The 19,089-nt window shown below is 40.9% G+C and overlaps 1 protein-coding gene across 1 annotated transcript in view; it reads right to left on the reverse strand.

The window, feature by feature from the left end:
- Positions 1-19,089, reverse strand: part of LOC124795578 — a 308,534-nt gene that overhangs the window by 95,013 nt on the left and 194,432 nt on the right. Inside the window, exon 8 of the mRNA XM_047259649.1 lies at positions 108-291. Coding sequence (XP_047115605.1) covers positions 108-291 — 184 coding nt within the window. The remainder of the gene's footprint in view (positions 1-107; positions 292-19,089) is intronic.

Here is a 19,089-nt window from a genome sequence, read left to right on the forward strand (position 1 = left end):
AACAAAATTTTATAAAAAGTGTAGACTTTCGATAAAAATCATATGGAAAAACATCCAAAAACTTTAAAGATAAAACAATGATACAACTACATTTTTTTCAGACTTACTGTAGGTGGTGCAGCTGTTGGAGCAGGAGCCGGCACAACCTCAGGCCGACTGTAAACAGTTGGCTGCTGTGGAGCAAGCAGTGGTGGAGGTGGAGGAGGTGGAGCAGCATGACAAGAATGTCGGCTGGCTCCCTGCTGAAGTCGGCAATAGGCATCATCTTCACCACGGCTAATCAAGCTTCGGCTGCAATAATGGAATGACTCATATTATGTTTTGTTATTGGAGACATAGCAATTTATATACATTGGTGATCCACAAATAGTCTATTAATTGAATTATTTAGTGATTACATTAGATTCAGTTTCATTCCACAGACCCAAAAATGAGATGATTCTGGTGGGTGTGGAACTTGTCAAAAATCATAACATAAAAAATTTAAAACATTTGAATATAAGACTTACTACGCTGATCATTTGTCAGGAGATTGTCAAAACAAGTGAATACAAGACAGTAAACTGGAACACCTAGTATTTACAGAATTAATACACTGTCAGAATGAAATCGATGTTATGCACTATTAGTAAATTTATCACATACAAAATACCTAATCTTGATTGTTGTGACCAAGTGTTGTCACAACTGAAATCTAACAGATATTTTAATTTAAGCTGGCCTAACAGTCTCTGTTAAGATATTCATCTATAGAGTGGAAGGAGTTGCCTATCAAAAAGTCTTTCAAACTCTGTGCTCCATCTGAAACAAAGTTTTTAATGGTTGCTGGCTATTTTTTGAAAATGTGTGTTCCTGAATATTGGACACCTTTTTCGACCAAGGTAAGTGATTTCAGATCTTTATGTAGATTGTTCTTATTCCTAGTATTGATACTATGTACTGAGCTGTTGATTGGAAAGGAGAGATAGATTACTTGCGAACAAATTTCATTAAGGAATAAATATACTGAGAAGCAAGTGGTTAGAATAGAAAGTTCCTTGAACAGGTTTCTACATGATGTTCTAGAATTTATGCCACAAATGACTTTTATTAGACACTTTTGCACCCTATAAACTTTTGCTCGATTTAATGAGTTACCCCAAACATGATCCCGTATGACATAATAGAGGAAAGTAAGCAAAGTATGCAAGTTTTTTTTATATTTATCTCTCCTACATCTGACATCGTTCTCACTGCAAATATAGACTTGGTTACGCGCTTAAGCAATTCTGTGGTATGCCCTTCCCAACCTAATTTATTGTCGAGTTGTAATCTCAGAAATTTAACACTGTCAACCTCTTCGATCTGCATGTCTTCATGTATTATACACATGCTGGAAGGAAATCTCTTACAGGTTCTGAACTGCAAATAGTGGGTCTTTCCAAAGTTTAATGACAGTGAATTAGCTTTAAACCATTTATCAATGCCAGTAAAATTTTATTAGCAGCTACTCCTAAATCTGTGCTTGACTTGCTAGTTATTGCAATGTTTGTATCATCTGCAAGCAAAACAACTTAGCATCTGGTAATGTAACAGATGAGAGGTCATTAATGTACACAAGAAAAAGCAATGGACCCAAGATGGAACCTTGAGGAATGCCACATGTAATTAATTCCCAATCAGATGGAGACTGACTGCTTACTGCACAGACATTTTGCAGTGACAACCTTTGTTTCCTGTTAGTTAGATAAGACTCAAACGATTTCACAGCATGGCCGGTGATGCCATAATATTCTAATTTACTGAAGAGAATGCTGTGGTTCAAACAGTCAAAGGCTTTTGACAGGTAACATAAAATGCCAGTAGCCTTTAATTTATTATCTAATGAATTAAGTACATTCTCACTGCAAGTGTAAATAGGTTTCTCTACGTCAGAACCCTTAGGAAATTCAACTGTGACTTGGGCAATACATTATTTGCAGTCAGATGCTCAAGGAGATGCTTGAACACAAGCTTTTTAAATATTTTTGAGAAAGCCGGCCAAAGAGAAATTGGTCGATAGCTTGGAGGTATCTCTGTAACCCCCTTCTTGTAAAGAGGCTAAAAATTCAGCATATTTTTGCCGGTCTGGAAATGTCCCACTGATAAGAGACTGATTACACAAATAACTTAAGACAGAACTCAACTCACAAGAGCACTCTGATTAACCTTCGCTGATATGTTATCATACCCAGTAGAATACTTAGATGTTAACGACTTCCTTGGGAATCATGTCTTTTCCATTTTAATGAAGTTATTTTTAAAGACTGGTCTCAGATACTCCATTGCACTGTTCACCGAGCCTGATAACTCCAAGCTGTCAGTAACAGAAATGAAGTACTTCTTTAAGAGGTTTGCAACACTACATGCACTTGTTAGTTTCACTCAAAAGTCATTGTTGTAGCACAGTGTGAAGGCAAACAACACTTTGATGTATTTATAAATATTAGTGGTCTAATTGCTTTAAAGTATTTGAGGCAGTATTTGAGACTTAATTTTGTGACATTTTTGAAATAATGAAAATCCAAAGGTTGATTACAATGGTACCAACACTGAGAAGTGTGTGTGTGTGTGTGTGTGTGTGTGTGTGTGTGCGCGCGCGCACAGAGACAAAACATTTAATAAATGAATCCATATCCAGGAGTAGGGATCTAAATGATTCATTATATGGGGAACATGGGAGTCAGAGAGAAAAAGAGAGCAGAGGAAACAAGGATAGTGAAGGGCATAAATTCGATGGTAGTATATTTGGACAACAGCCAATTTCTGAAATATATTGTCTGTAAATTACTTACATAGTGAACAGTGGAATTTACTCGTATGTGAGAGACCAATGTCAGGCAGTCATAATAGGAGGTTTAAATCATGTATAAATATGGTAAGTACCCATAGGGACTGATTTGTTTGATTCAAGGGAGTGTGTCAAGAAATACAAATACTGAATTGGCAGATACTTAACAGCAGAAGCAAAATATAACACAGAAACCTATGTGCAAAATTTCAAGAAGCAATTTTCTGCAGGACATCCTTATGTACTCAACAGATCATTGGTTCATGCCCAAAGGAGATTGAAATAACAAGATCAGACTACTGGGTGTGCAGGCAGATACATATAAGCATTCTTTCTATACTCCATTATCAAACAAAATCAAGATGAAGCTTAAATATATGGTAAAATGCAGTATACTGCCATTGCATAAGAACGACTTGGAGGGGACACATACTGACATTGATTTACATTAAAATTTCAGTCTGATTCTCTTAATTTGCAAACTGAATAAGATTATTAGCACAAAACTACAACTACTTCTAGGTAAATCACATTAAAATTGAGATGTAGATGTGAACATTTTGTGCACTTTTGAGAAATGGTTGTTTTACTGCTATTTATACTCTCAAAAATGCAAGTGTTGGTTGGTTGGTTGTTTTGGGGGAGGAGACCAGACAGCGAGGTCATCGGTCTCATCGGATTAGGGGGAAGGACGGGGAACGAAGTCGGCCGTGCCCTTTTAAAGGAACCATCCCAGCATTTGCTGGAGCGATTTAAGGAAATCATGGAAAACCTAAATCAGGATGGCCGCATGCAGGATGCAAGAGTTGTTCAAATAGATAATCATGAATTCATAAACATGAGTAGCAGACATTCCTTTGTATTATAAAAATAAATGTACGTGTGCATATATGTATGTTCCATATCTCCTCCTAAACCACTGAACCGATTTCAACCAAACTTGGTACACATATCACTTACTGTCTAGTAAGAATTGCTGTGGCGGTAAGAAACACCTACCTATCAAAGGGGTGGGGGTGAAAAAGCAGTGAAAATACTCATACTTTATTCATCTAGTATTTGTGAATGAGTGCACTTAGTGTCTTGTAGGAAACTTTACATCTAATCTCAAACCTTTACAAATATTTTTCTCACTGACAAGTTCCACAAAATAACGAAAGAAAAAAGTTTTGTTTATATATATATATATATATATATATATATATATATATATATAATTTTTCCCACGTGGAATGTTTCCTTCCATTATAATTATATATATATATATATATATATACACATATATATATATATACACACACACACACACACACACACACACACACACACACACTCCTGGAAATGGAAAAAAGAACACATTGACACCGGTGTGTCAGACCCACCATACTTGCTCCGGACACTGCGAGAGGGCTGTACAAGCAATGATCACACGCACGGACAGCGGACACACCAGGAACCGCGGTGTTGGCCGTCGAATGGCGCTAGCTGCGCAGCATTTGTGCACCGCCGCCGTCAGTGTCAGCCAGTTTGGCGTGGCATACGGAGCTCCATCGCAGTCTTTAACACTGGTAGCATGCCGCGACAGCGTGGACGTGAACCGTATGTGCAGTTGACGGACTTTGAGCGGGGGCGTATAGTGGGCATGCGGGAGGCCGGGTGGACGTACCGCCGATTGCTCAGCACGTGGGGCGTGAGGTCTCCACAGTACATCGATGTTGTCGCCAGTGGTCGGCGGAAGGTGCACGTGCCCGTCGACCTGGGACCGGACCGCAGCGACGCACGGATGCACGCCAAACCGTAGGATCCTACGCAGTGCCGTAGGGGACTGCAACCGCCACTTCCCAGCAAATTAGGGACACTGTTGCTCCTGGGGTATCGGCGAGGACCATTCGCAACTGTCTCCATGAAGCTGGGCTACGGTCCCGCACACCGTTAGGCCGTCTTCTACTCACGCCCCAACATCGTGCAGCCCGCCTCCAGTGGTGTCGCGACAGGCGTGAATGGAGGGATGAATGGAGACGTGTCGTCTTCAGCGATGAGAGTCGCTTCTGCCTTGGTGCCAATGATGGTCGTATGCGTGTTTGGCGCCGTGCAGGTGAGCGCCACAATCAGGACTGCATACGACCGAGGCACACAGGGCCAACACCCGGCATCATGGTGTGGGGAGCGATCTCCTACACTGGCTGTACACACTGGATCGTCGAAGGGACACTGAATAGTGCACGGTACATCCAACCATCATCGAACCCATCGTTCTACCATTCCTAGACCGGCAAGGGAACTTGCTGTTCCAACAGGACAACGCACGTCCGCATGTATCCCGTGCCACCCAACGTGCTCTAGAAGGTGTAAGTCAACTACCCTGGCCAGCAAGATCTCCGGATCTGTCCCCCATTGAGCATGTTTGGGACTGGATGAAGCGTCGTCTCACGCGGTCTGCACGTCCAGCACGAACGCTGGTCCAACTGAGGCGCCAGGTGGAAATGGCATGGCAAGCCGTTCCACAGAACTACACCCAGCATCTCTACGATCGTCTCCATGGGAGAATAGCAGCCTGCATTGCTGCGAAAGGTGGATATACACTGTACTAGTGCCGACATTGTGCATGCTCTGTTGCCTGTGTCTATGTGCCTGTGGTTCTGTCAGTGTGATCATGTGATGTATCTGACCCCAGGAATGTGTCAATAAAGTTTCCCCTTCCTGGGACAATGAATTCACGGTGTTCTTATTTCAATTTCCAGGAGTGTGTGTGTGTGTGTGTGTGTGTGTGTGTGTGTGTGTGTGTGTGTGTATATATATATATATATATATATATATATATATATATATATAATGGAAGGAAACATTCCACGTGGGAAAAATTATATACAAAAACAAAGATGAGGTGACTTACCGAACAAAAGCGCTGGCAGGTCGATAGACACACAAACAAACACAAACATACACACAAAATTCAAGCTTTCGCAACAAACTGTTGCCTCATCAGGAAAGAGGGAAGGAGAGGGGAAGACGAAAGGAAGTGGGTTTTAAAGGAGAGGGTAAGGAGTCATTCCAATCCCGGGAGCGGAAAGACTTACCTTAGGGGGAAAAAAGGACAGGTATACACTCGCACACACGCACATATCCATCCACACATACAGACACAAGCAGACATATTTTGTCTTTAAATATGTCTGCTTGTGTCTGTATGTGTGGATGGATATGTGCGTGTGTGCGAGTGTATACCTGTCCTTTTTTCCCCCTAAGGTAAGTCTTTCCGCTCCCGGGATTGGAATGACTCCTTACCCTCTCCTTTAAAACCCACTTCCTTTCGTCTTCCCCTCTCCTTCCCTCTTTCCAGATGAGGCAACAGTTTGTTGCGAAAGCTTGAATTTTGTGTGTATGTTTGTGTTTGTTTGTGTGTCTATCGACCTGCCAGCGCTTTTGTTCGGTAAGTCACCTCATCTTTGTTTTTGTATATATATATATAATGTGTGTGTGTGAAATCTTATGGGACTTAACTGCTAAGGTCATCAGTCCCTAAGCTTACACACTACTTAACCTAAATTATCCTAAGGACAAACACACACACCCATGCCCGAGGGAGGACTCGAACCTCCACCGGGATCAGCCGCACAGAAAAGTTTATCACTTACTACATTTTTTCTGTTCATGCAGTGAAATTATCGCATGAAGTATGATGTTTTAATTTGTTACTTCTTCAGTGTTAACTGTATTCACAATGTGTTTCGCAGACAGTTTTCACACATGCCACTGTGTGTACTAGCAAAACTATATCAGTGTGTGAAGCATTACTCAGCAGATATGACATCACAAACACTGAGATACATGAAAAGCTGCTGCATCATGCATGATGTTTTAATTTATTATTTCTTTACTGCTAAATCTAATTGGAAAACATTTTGCAAACAGCATCCATGTATGGCGCTGAATGTACTCACAAAAAAATGTTAGTGTATGACAAACATTCAAGCAATATGTTGTAACAAACATTGCGACGTGTGAAAACTGCCGCATCTTGTATAAAATTTTAATTTATTAAAATAATGTAAATGGAAAGATAAATAACCTACTCACCAAGCGGCGGCAGAAAACAGACAAAAAAGAATGTTATAAATAAGCAAGCTTTCAGAGCCAGTGGCTCCTTCCTAGCTATAAAAACGTTCTTTTATGCGGGTGTTCTGCTGCTACTTGGTGAGTAGATTTTTCATCTATCCAATTACATTATTTTGTGAAAAATTGACTGATTTAGTGAGTGTGTAAGAAAGAACCATGGAGTTCATATGCAGCTCTGTGCTTATTGTGCCATTGACTATTGTTTTTATAACAAGAACAGTTGAAGAAGTACTTTTGTAGACTCTTGACACAACCTTGTTAGAGGCAAGACTCACTTTACGATTCATGTTAAGAATGATCATGGTATCCAAGCCAACTTTCTTTTGACTGTAACACAATTTGTTTCTAACGTCTGAATGTACAAGACACTTGCAGGAAGTTACATATTCATGTGGAAAGTGAGATTTTTATTGTGTATGGAGGTCAAATACATCATTAGTTGATGAAAAGTAAAGTTTGTATGTCTACTTATTTCATAAGTAGAAAGAGTCTAAATATTCCTGTATCTAGCGTTGTTCAACAGAGAAGTAGTCAAGAGGGTTTCCAGCAGCCGGCTATTCAGGAAAGAAGAGTGGCTGCAAATTCCAAGTAAGTCAGATCATAAAGAAGTGGAAGGTGGTTTGGAGGAATAAGCCAATATAACCCAGATCCACACTCACACTTAAGTCATCAGAACGTTAGAGTGCTGATACCGTGAATGGCTGAAAGCAAGGGAAACTACAGCTGTAATTATTCCCAAGGGCATACAGCTCTACAGTATGACTAAATGATTATGGCATCCTCTTGGGTAAAATAGTCCCCCATTCGGATCTTCGGGCAAGGACTATTCAAGAGGATGTCATCAACAGGAGAAACAAAGCTGACATTCTAAGGATTAGAGCATTGAATGCTAGATACCTTAATTGAGCAGGTATGAGGGCGATTTGAAAAGTTCTCGGAATCAACATGAGAGGTAAGCACTAGTGCAATGAGTTGTTCACTGAACTGTAAATACGAGCCACGTCAGTGCTCTTGGAAGAGAGCTGTGGCGGTGATGTGGTTCTGTAGTTGTTCCTGTTAAGGGATTTGCGAAGTTGAAAAAAATTGAGATTCGACCAGTGATTAAGTACTTCATAAAGAAAGGTATGAAAGCAAGAGACATTCAAGCTTATTTCCAGAATACACTAGGGGACTCTGCTCCTTCATATTCAACTGTTGCCAAGTGGACAAATGAATTTAAATTTGTTAGATGATGATCCGCGCAGTGGTCGGCCAAGATGTGTCACTACTTGAGAAATCATTGCAAAAGTGCAGAAAATGGTCATGGAGGATCGCAGATTGAAAGTGCGTGAAATTGCTCACACTTGCCAGATGTCATCTGAAATGGTATATCACATTTTACTGACGAATGAAAAATGAAAAAATTATCTGCAAGATGAGTGCCATGGCTCTTGACGCGCACCCACACAAATGTGCCATTGCCATGGCAAAATTACACGAACTAAGGTATGAATTTTTGCCACACCCGCCTTATCCACCTGATATGGCTTCGTCAGAGTTCCATCTCTTCCCAAAACTGAAAATTTTTCTTGGTGGAGGAAGATTCACTTCAAACGAAGAACTGATAGCCAAAGTTGACAACTATTTTGCAGGCCTGGAGGAAACTCATTTTCAAGATGGGATCACAGCACTGGAACTCTGTTGGACCAAGTGCATTAATCTACAAGGAGACTACCGTATTTACTCGAATCTAAGCCGCACTTTTTTTCCGGTTTTTGTAATCCAAAAAACCGCCTGCAGCTTAGAATCGAGTGCAAAGTAAGCGGAAGTTCTGATAAATGTTGGTAGGTGCCGCCACAACTAACTTCTGCGGTCGAATATATGTAGCGCTACACTGGCATGCTTTGCAGGCACACAGATAAATACTGGCGCCAAAACCTCTGCGTCGGTAAATAAATTTAAGAAAAGGTGGAAGACGAGCTTTTTTCTCTGCCCTGAGTTTCGACCACTGCATTTTTATACATTATCCAACGAAGTAAATACAAATTCCATATAGTTCATCTTTGAACGTAGCAGCATTTCAATGTAATACGAAAATCCAACTGGCAAGACTGTTTGGGATGTTTGTCAATATGGCCAACTCTACGGTCTGAATTTTTTCCTACCTGTGAGAAGAGATGGTTGCAAATAGGAACTTTTATGAATTGTGAATCACATGTAGTATTCTCTTCACCATAAGAATAATACGAATATAAACATTCTGCCATGTTTTCTTTCGTGTTTGCTGCTATCTCATTTAAATCCTGTTTGCCTAATAAAGTACGAAACTAGAGTGAGACAACAGCAAATGCGGAAGAATGTACATATCATGTCATGTTTATATTCGTATTATTCTTATGCCTAATAGTGATACAGTCAGAAATGAAGCACGGCAATTGATTAGATTTTTAAATCTAAGATGACTCTAATTTCTGTGCAGAATGTAATATACTAAAGAGGCGTCCCAAAGATTTTCAAACGGAGAAAAATTTTAGCTAAACTCTCGTTCAGAACATCTTCTATCATACGCAGTCTATTATTTGGTTCTTGTTGATCATTATCAAAGAAAGCAGCAGTGTAAGTAACAACAAGTAGCAGTCTCTTGCCATTGTTTCGCTAATGAGATGATTCCTCTCTCATTTTTTTTTTAATTGTAAGCCGCGGTAGCGAACACAAAAGCAAGCCATGCCGTGAGCGGCGACAGGCCGTAAACACACACTATCAGAATGCGACAAACAATGCATGACAGTACAATAATGCATTTTCAGCTTAGAGTGACGTAAACACCTATAACAATGAGAACGGCACTTACTAGATCAAAGAAAAATAAGCAATCGATTCAAACCAGACGAAGCACGTGAAAAAGAAACAGAACCCGAATAAATGCGGACGGAGCGCCTGACGCATAGCAATGGCTACCTGGTAAAGCTCAACTGCTAAGCTTACGACTCGAACCAAACTACTATAGCTGTATCGTCATTCATTCGACCTAAACTGTGTCTCATATTACAATGGACCAACTTTGTTTCGATTTGGAGGTGCGGCCTAAAACTTTTTTCTCCCCTTGAATTTCGAGTCTCAAATTTCAGGTGCGGCTTAGATTCGGGAAAATTATTTCCTTGGTTTCGAGTCCCATTTTTCAGGTGCGGCTTAGAATCGAGTGCGGCTTAGATTCAAGTAAATACGGTACATTGAAAAATAAAAAAGTTTCAGTGATGTAAGTGCTTTTTCTCCATTCTGTTCTGAGCACTTTTCAAACCAGCCTTGTATATTAAAAAAAAATTTAAAAAAGGAGATGAATAGGTTGAAGTTGGGTATAGTGGGAATTAGTGTTGTTCTGTGGCACGAGAAACTGGACTTCTGGTCAAACGAATACAAGATTATAAACACAAAATCAAATATGGGTAATGGAGGAGTGGATTTAATAATGAATAAGAAAATAGGAATGTGGTTAAGCTACTGATGAACAGCATAGTGAACGTATTATCGTGGCGAAGACAGACACAAAGCCCATGTGTAACACAGTAGTACACGTTTATATGCCAACTGGCTCCACAGATGATGTAGAGACTGAAGAAATCTATGATGAAATAAAAGAAACTGTCCAGATGGTTAATGGAGATGAAAATGTAATTGTGATGGGAGGCTGGAATTCAATAGCACAAAAAGAAGAGAAGGAAAAATAGTAGGTGAATATGGACTGTGGAAAAGGAATGAAAGCTAAAACCACCTGGTAGACTTTTGCACAGAGTATAATTTAATCATTGCTAAACTTGGTTTAAGAATCATAAAAGGAGGTTTTGTGTGTGGAAGAGACCTGGAGACACTTGAAGGCTTCATGGTTAGACAGAGATTTAGGAACCAAATTTTAAATTTTAATACGTTCCCAGGGGCAGATGTGGGCTCTGACCACAATTTATTGGTTAGTTAGTTAGTTGCATGTTCCATCGATCAATCGCATGGTACGGTAGCCGTTACGATGTGAACCGTGTCAAGTGCACAAGAAGTGCACATATGAAACAAGATTTTTTTAATATACATATATATTACAACAGAGTGTTAAGGATTAATATTTCTATTATTTATCCCATTCTCTTAAATGGCACAAAATGCCATGAATCTGACTGAGCTCTACAAGATTTAAGCCAAAACATGGCCGTGAGGGTAGACAATATTCTGTCAGAAGTACTGATAGCCTTGGGAGAGCCAGCCATGACAATGACAAAACTCTTCCATCAGGTGTGCAAGATGTGTGTGTGAGGCGAAATACCCTCAGACTTCAAGAAGAATATAGCAATTCCAACACCAAAGAAAGCAGTTGCTGACAGGCATGAAAATTATCGAACCATCAGTTTCATAATCCATAGTTGCAAAATACTAACACGGATCCTTTACAGAAAAATGGAAAAATTGGTATAAACAAACCTCAGGGAAGAACAGTTTGGATTCCAGAGACATGTAGAAATACAAGAGGCAATACTGACCTACGACTTATCTAAGATGATAGGTTATGGAAAGACAATCTATGTTTATAGCATTTGTAGACTTAGAGAAAGCTTTTGACAATGTTGACTAGAATACTCTCTTTGAAATTCTGAAGGTAGCACGGTTAAAACAGAGGGAGCGAGAGGTTATTTACAATTTGTACAGAAACCAGACGGCAGTTATACGAGTTGAGGGCCACGAAAGGGAAGCAGCGGTTGAATAGGGGATGAGGCATGATTGGAGCCTAACCCTGATAGAGCCTATCCCTGATATTCAATCTGTACACTGAACACGAGGTAAAAGAAACTAAAGAACAATTTGGAGTAGGAATTAAAATTCAGGGAGAAGAAATAAAAACTTGATGGTTGGCTGATGACATGGTAATACTGTCAGAGACAGCAAAGGACTTGATAGAGCAGTTGAATGGAACAGACAGTGCCTTGAAACGACAATACAAGATGAACATCAACACCAGCAAAACGAGGATAATGGAATATAGCCGAAGACTGGCAATGGCAAGAAAAGCATATCTGAAAAACAGAAATCTGTTAACATAAAATATACATTTAAGTGTTAGGAAATCTTTTCTGAAGCTATTTGTATGGAGTGTTGCCATGTATGGAAGTGAAACATGGACGACAAACAGTTTAGACAAAAAGAGAATAGACACTTTTCAAATGTGGTGCTAAAGAAGAATGTTGAAGATCAGATTGGTCAATTTGCAACTAATGAGGAGATACTGAATAGAATGGGGGAGACAAGAAATTTGTGGCATAACTTGATCAGTCGTCGTACTGACGACCACAACAGCAATTTTATTCACAACACATTTTGCAAACAGTAGCCATATATACTGCTGGATGTACCTGCAAAATTATATCACTGTACAATAAATAGTACAGGAGATACGACACTATAAAAGTTGGGCTGCATGAAAATAAAACTGCAGGGAAATATTGGCTAGAGATAAACTGCACGGAAATATTGGCTACAGATAAAGGTGAAATATATGTACAAATATGTTAAATGTATGTGACATGGGTACACGGGCCAAACAGCGGGTAAAAAGCCTATCCCAAATCCATGGAAAAATTTCAATCGTATTTGGTGTACATATTATTTACGACCTGGAAAGAAATACTGTCGAGGTATGAACCACCATCATCCTGTTGAGGTTGGAGTGGGAACACGGAGAGAAAACAGGGAAGGAGAAATGGACAGACAGAAAGGGGGGAAGGAGGAGATAGGCTAATAAGCCTGGCCAACACTTGATATGCAGCTAGTTAAGTCATTAAAAGTTAGTGAAGCTATAAATTACATGTAGTCCGCTCCTGCATTTTCAACAGCTATGAAATGGGAGGATAAATTCAAATAATGGCTGTATGATCCAGATGATCCAGCAACATATGGACAGTTCTTTTTCTCCTGTCAATTTGTTACGGTGGATGAGGCATGGGTCTATCAATTCATGTCAGAAATGAAATAGAAATCAAAACAATGGGTGGATGATAATTGTCCTGACATGAAATCAATCTCATCTGTCAGAAAAGTTATGGGCCAAACATATGTACCTTATGTGTGTGTGTGTGTGTGTGTGTGTGTGTGTGTGTGTGTGTGTGTGTGTGTAATACATTCAATGAAAAGCACTGTGCAAAATACAACAATATTATGAAAAGCATAGTTGCCACTCACTGCATTGTGAAATGCTGAGTCACTGATAGGCACAACAGAAAGACTGTCACAAAATGAGCTTTCAGCCAACATGGCTTTTGTCGAAAATAGACAACACACACACACACACACACACACACACACACACACACACACACGACCACAGTCTCTGGCAGCTGAAGCCAGATTACGAGCAGCAGCCCATGATAGGAAAGGCAACTGGGTGGGGGTGAGGAGGAGGCTGGGAGGGGGAGGGGAAGGGTAGTAGGGTAGGGGTGGGGGTGGGGGGCAGTGAACTGCTGCTAATGGGAGCATGCAGGGATGAGGTAGAGAGAGGGTATGCAGCTATATGCAGTCGGGAGGTTAGATGGAGGGTGGGGGAGAGAGGGGAGTAGCGGAAAAGGAGAGAAGAAGAAGACTGGGTGTGTTGGTGGAATAGAGGGCTGTGTAGGGCTGAAATGGGAACAGGGAAGGGGCTAGATGGCTAAGGACAATGACTAATGCAGGTTCAGGCCAGGAGGGTTACAGGAATGTAGGTTATATTGCAGAGAGAGAGAGTTCCCACCTATGGAATTCAGAAAAGCTGGAGTTGATGGGAAGGATCCATATGGCACAGGCTGTGCGGCAGTCACTGAAATGAGGAATGTCATGTAGGGTGGCGTGCTCTGCAACAGTGTGGTCCAGTTGTTTCTTGGACACAGTTTGTCGGTTGCCATTCATGTAGACAGACAGCTTGTTCGTTGTCATGCCACATAGAATGCAGTACAGAGGATAAAGCTTAGCTTGTAAATCATATAGATGGTTTCGCAGGTAACACTGCCTTTGATGAGATAGGTAATGTCAGCGACCGGTCTGGGGTAGGTGGTGGTGGGAGGATGTATGGGACAGGTCTTACATATAGGTCTATTACAGGGATATGAACCATGAGCAAGGGGTTGGGAGTAAGGCTGTGTAGGGGTGTACGAGGATATTGTGTAGGTTCAGTGGACGACAGAATACCACTGTCGGTGGGATGGGAAGGATAGTGAGTGGACATTTCTCGTTTGAGGGCACGACGTGAGATCATCAAAATCTTGGCGGAAAATGTGATTCAGTTGCCCCAACCCTGAGTGGTAGCGAGTCATGAGGGGAATGCTCCTCTGTGGCAGCACGGTGGGACGTTGGGAGGTGGTGGCTGACTGGAAAGATAAGGCACAGGAACTCTGTTTTTGCACACGGTTGGGAGGGTAATTACTGTCTGTAAAGGCCTCAGTGAGACCCTCCGTATATTTTGAGAGGGACCGCTCATCACTGGAGATATGATGGCCATGGGTGGCTATATGGAAGGGACTTTTTGGTATGGAACAGGTGGCAGCTACTGAAATGGAGGTATTGCCATCCCAGCATTACACAGCCCTCTATTCCACCAACACACCCAGTCTTCTTCCTCTCTCCTTTTCCGCTACGCCCCCCCCCCCCTCTCCCCCCCACCCTCCATCTAACCTCCCTCCCAAGTGCACCTCGCTGCATATCCTCTCTCTACCTCATCCCTGCACGCTCCCACTAGCAGCAGTTTACCGTCCCCCACCCCTACCCTGCTATCCCTCCTCCTCCCCCTTCCCACCCCAGCCTCCTCCTTACCCCCACCCAGTTGCCTCTCCCATAATGTGCTGCTACTCACAGTCTGCAGCAAAAAGTTATTAAGATGACTATGAACAGTTTAAGAAATGCCTTTTCTGAAGATGTTAGCGAATTTTCAACATACGGGAAACATTTTTGTTATTGATGTTAGACGAACACATTATGCAAACGAAATCTTATGAATACATCACATTTTCGTCTACTACAAAGTAGACTTATGGCACAGTTTTCTATTTTTGGTTAAATACGATGTATAATAATCCACTAAAGTATGAAGTACTTATGCTGTCGCCTACGCAGTTTGGAAGATCGCCCACCTCATCTTTCACAAATTCTGGGAATGATGTTTGCCAGACAAATAATGTTTTTATTGTTAAACCTGTATAAACTTCTACAGTTCCACTTTTCAATATTTCTTCAAGCTATATACACACCTATGAAATAATGGGACTCATGCTGTCACAGAATAAGCACAGATGCGCCGAAGATGAATGACCAATAACCATAAAGTGTGAAGCCTTCTCAGTCAAATCTCACATCTCTGGTGTCTGTAGACAAATCAGTGTGGTAGTGGCCTTCATTTGTGTAAGAACTGCTGTTTTGTTTAGTCAGAAGAGCAGATAAAAATTCACTCCACGCCTTTCAGAGACACTCCTTCCAAAGCAACAATGCAAATGTAGACCAGATGTGACTTGAATTCAAAGAAATAGTATCACCAGCAATTAAGAGCTTTATAGCAAATAAATTAATAAATGACGGAGATGAGCCTTCCATTGGTACACAAAACAGTGCCAGATCAAGAGAGCAAAAAAAGGATGTCAAATTTAAAAAAAATGCAAAATCCACAAGATTGGTGATCCATTACAGGAGTTTGAAATTTAGCATGGACTTCAATGCAAAATGCTTATAATAATTTCCACAGTGAAACTTTGTCTCGAAACCTGGCAAAAATTCAAAGGGATTCTGATCATATGTAAAGTATGCTCGCGGCAAGACACAATCAATGCCTATAAGCAATGGAAATACTATTGATGACAGTGCTGCTAAAGTAGAGTTACTAACACAGCCTTCTGACATTCTTTCAACAAAGAAGACACAGTAAATATTCCAGAATTCGAATCAAGAACAGCTGCCAACCTGAGTAATTTAGAAGTAGCTATCCTTGGAAACACCCCTCCCCCCTCCCGCCACCCCCACCCCCCCATGTGTGCCTCAGCGATACAGATAGCCGAACCATAGGTGCAACCACAACGGAGGGGTATCTGTTGAGAGGTCAGACAAACGGTGGTTCCTGAAGAGGGACAGCGGCCTTTTCAGTAGTTGCAAGGGCAACAGTCTGGATGATTGACTGATCTGGCCTTGTAACACTAACCAAAACGGCCTTGCTGTGCTGGAACTGCGAATGGCTGAAAGCAAGGGGAAACTACGGACGTAATTTTTCCCAAGGGCAAGCAGCTTTACTGTATGGTTAAATGATGATGGCGTCCTCTTGGGTAAAATATTCCGGTGGTAAAATAGTCCCGCATTCGGATCTCCAGGCAGGGACTACTCAAGAGGATGTCGTTATCAGGAGAAAGAAAACTGGCGTTCTACAGATCGGAGTATGGAATGTCAGATCCCTTAATGGGGCAGGTAGATTAGAAAATTTAAAAACAGAAATGGACAGGTTAAAGTTAGATATAGTGGGAATTAGTGAAGTTTGGTGGAAGGAGAAACAAGACTTCTGGTCAGGTGACTACAGGGTTATAAACACAAAATCAAATAGGGGTAATGCAGGAGTAGGTTTAATAATGAACAGGAAAATAGGAATGCGGGTAAGCTACTACAAACAGCATAGTGAACACATTATTGTGGCCAAGATAGATACGAAGCCCACGCCTACTACAGTAGTAAAAGTTTATACGCCAACTAGCTCTGCAGATGACGAAGAAATTGAAGAAATGTATGATGAAATAAAAGAAATTATTCAGATTGTGAAGGCAGACGAAAATTTAATAGTCATGGGTGACTGGAATTCAGTAGTAGGCAAAGGGAGAGAAGGAAACGTAGTAGGTGAATATGAATTGGGGGTAAGAAATGAAAGAGGAAGCTGCCTGGTAGAATTTTGCACAGAGCACAACTTAATCATAGCTAACATTTGGTTCAAGAATCATGAAAGAAGGTTGTATACATGGAAGAAGCCTGGAGATGATGACAGGTTTCAGATAGATTATATAATGGTAAGACAGAGATTTAGGAACCAGGTTTTAAATTGTAAGACATTTCCAGGGGCAGATGTGGATTCTGACCACAATCTATTGGTTATGACCTGTAGATTAAAACTGAAGAAACTGCAAAAAGGTGGGAATTTCAGGAGATGAAACCTGAATAAACTGACTAAACCAGAGGTTGTACAGAGTTTCAGGGAGAGCATAAGGGAACAATTGACAGGAATTAAAGAGAACTTCAGAGAAAAGAGAACCACTTGTATGAATATCAAAAGCTCAGGTGGAAACCCAGTTCTAAGCAAAGAAGGGAAAGCAAAAAGGTGGAAGGAGTATATAGAGGGTCTATACAAGGGCAATGTACTTGAGGACAATATTATGGAAATGGAAGAGGATGTAGATGAAGATGAAATGGGAGATATAACACTGCGTGAAGAGTTTGACAGAGCACTGAAAGAGTTGAAACAAGGCCCCGGGAGTAGACAACATTCCATTAGAGCTGCTGACAGCCTTGGGAGAGCCAGTCCTGACGAAACTCTACCATCTGGTGAGCAAGATGTATGAGACAGGCAAAATACCCTCAGACTTGAAGAAGAATATAATAATTCCAATCCCAAAGAAAGCAGGTGTTGAAAAATGTGAAAATTACCAAACTATCAGTTTAATAAGTCACGGCTGCAAAATACTAAAGCGGATTCTTTACAGACGAATGGAAAAACTAGTAGAAGCCAACCTCGGGGAAGATCAGTTTGGATTCCGTAGAAATGTTGGGACACGTGAGGCAATACTGACCCTACGACTTATCTTAGAAGCTAGATTAAGGAAAGGCAAACCTTCGTTTCTAGCATTTGTAGACTTAGAGAAAGCTTTTGACAATGTTGACTGGAATACTCTCTTTCAAATCCTAAAGGTGGCAGGGGTAAAATACAGGGAGCGAAAGGTGATTTACAATTTGTACAGAAACCAGATGGCAGTTATAAGAGTCGAGGTACATGAAAGGGAAGCAGTGGTTGGGAAGGGAATGAGACAGACAGGGTTGTAGTCTCTCCCCGATGTTATTCAATCTGTATATTGAGCAAGCAGTGAAGGAAACAAAAGAAAAATTCGGAATAGGTATTAAAATCCATGGAGAAGAAATAAAAACTTTGAGGTTCGCCGATGACATTGTAATTCTGTCATTGTAATTCTGTCAGAGACAGCAAAAGAGTTGGAAGAGCAGTTGAATGGAATGGATAGTGTCTTGAAAGGAGGGTATAAGATGAACATCAACAAAAGCAAAATGAGGATAATGGAATGTAGTCGAATTAAGTCAGGTGATGCTGAGGGAATTAGATTAGGAAATGAGACACTTAAAGCAGTAAAGGAATTTAGCTATTTGGGAAGCAAAATAACTGATAATGGTCGAAGTAGAGAGGATATAAAATGTAGACTGGCAATTGCAAGGAAAGCGTTTCTGAAGAAGAAATATTTGTTAACATCGAGTATAGATTTAAGTGTCAGGAAGTCATTTCTGAAAGTATCTGTATGGAGTGTAGCCATGTATGGAAGTGAAACATGGACGATAAATAGTTTGGAGAAGAAGAGAATAGAAGCTTTTGAAATGTGGTGCTACAGAAGAAAGCTGAAGATCAGATGGGTAGATCACACAACTAATGAGGAAGTATTGAATAGGATTGGGGAGAAGAGAAGTTTGTGGCACAACTTGACTAGAAGAAGGGATCGGTTGGCAGGACATGTGTTGAGGCATCACGGGATCACCAATTTAGTATTGGAGGGCAGTGTGGAGGGTAAAAATCATAGAGGGAGACAAAAAGATGAATACACTAAGCAGATTCAGAAGGATGTAGGTTGCAGTAGGTACTGGGAGATGAAGAAGCTGGCACAGGATAGAGTAGCATGGAGAGCTACATCAAACCAGTCCCAGGACTGAAGACCACAACAACAACAACAACATCCTTGGAGTATGCTGATGCAATAGCTCCATACTCAACAATCATATACAACCGCTCTCTCGCCGAAAGATCAGTATCCAAAGACTGGACAGGTGCACAGGTCACACCAATATTTAAGAAAGGCAGTAGGAGTAAGCCACTAAATTACAGGCCTTTATCATTAACGTCGATACGCTGCAGGATTTTAGGATCTGTATTGTGTTTGAACATTATG

This window comes from Schistocerca piceifrons, chromosome 4 (genome assembly GCF_021461385.2).
Source record: "Schistocerca piceifrons isolate TAMUIC-IGC-003096 chromosome 4, iqSchPice1.1, whole genome shotgun sequence".
In the NCBI taxonomy this organism is placed as follows: Eukaryota; Metazoa; Arthropoda; class Insecta; order Orthoptera; family Acrididae; genus Schistocerca; species Schistocerca piceifrons.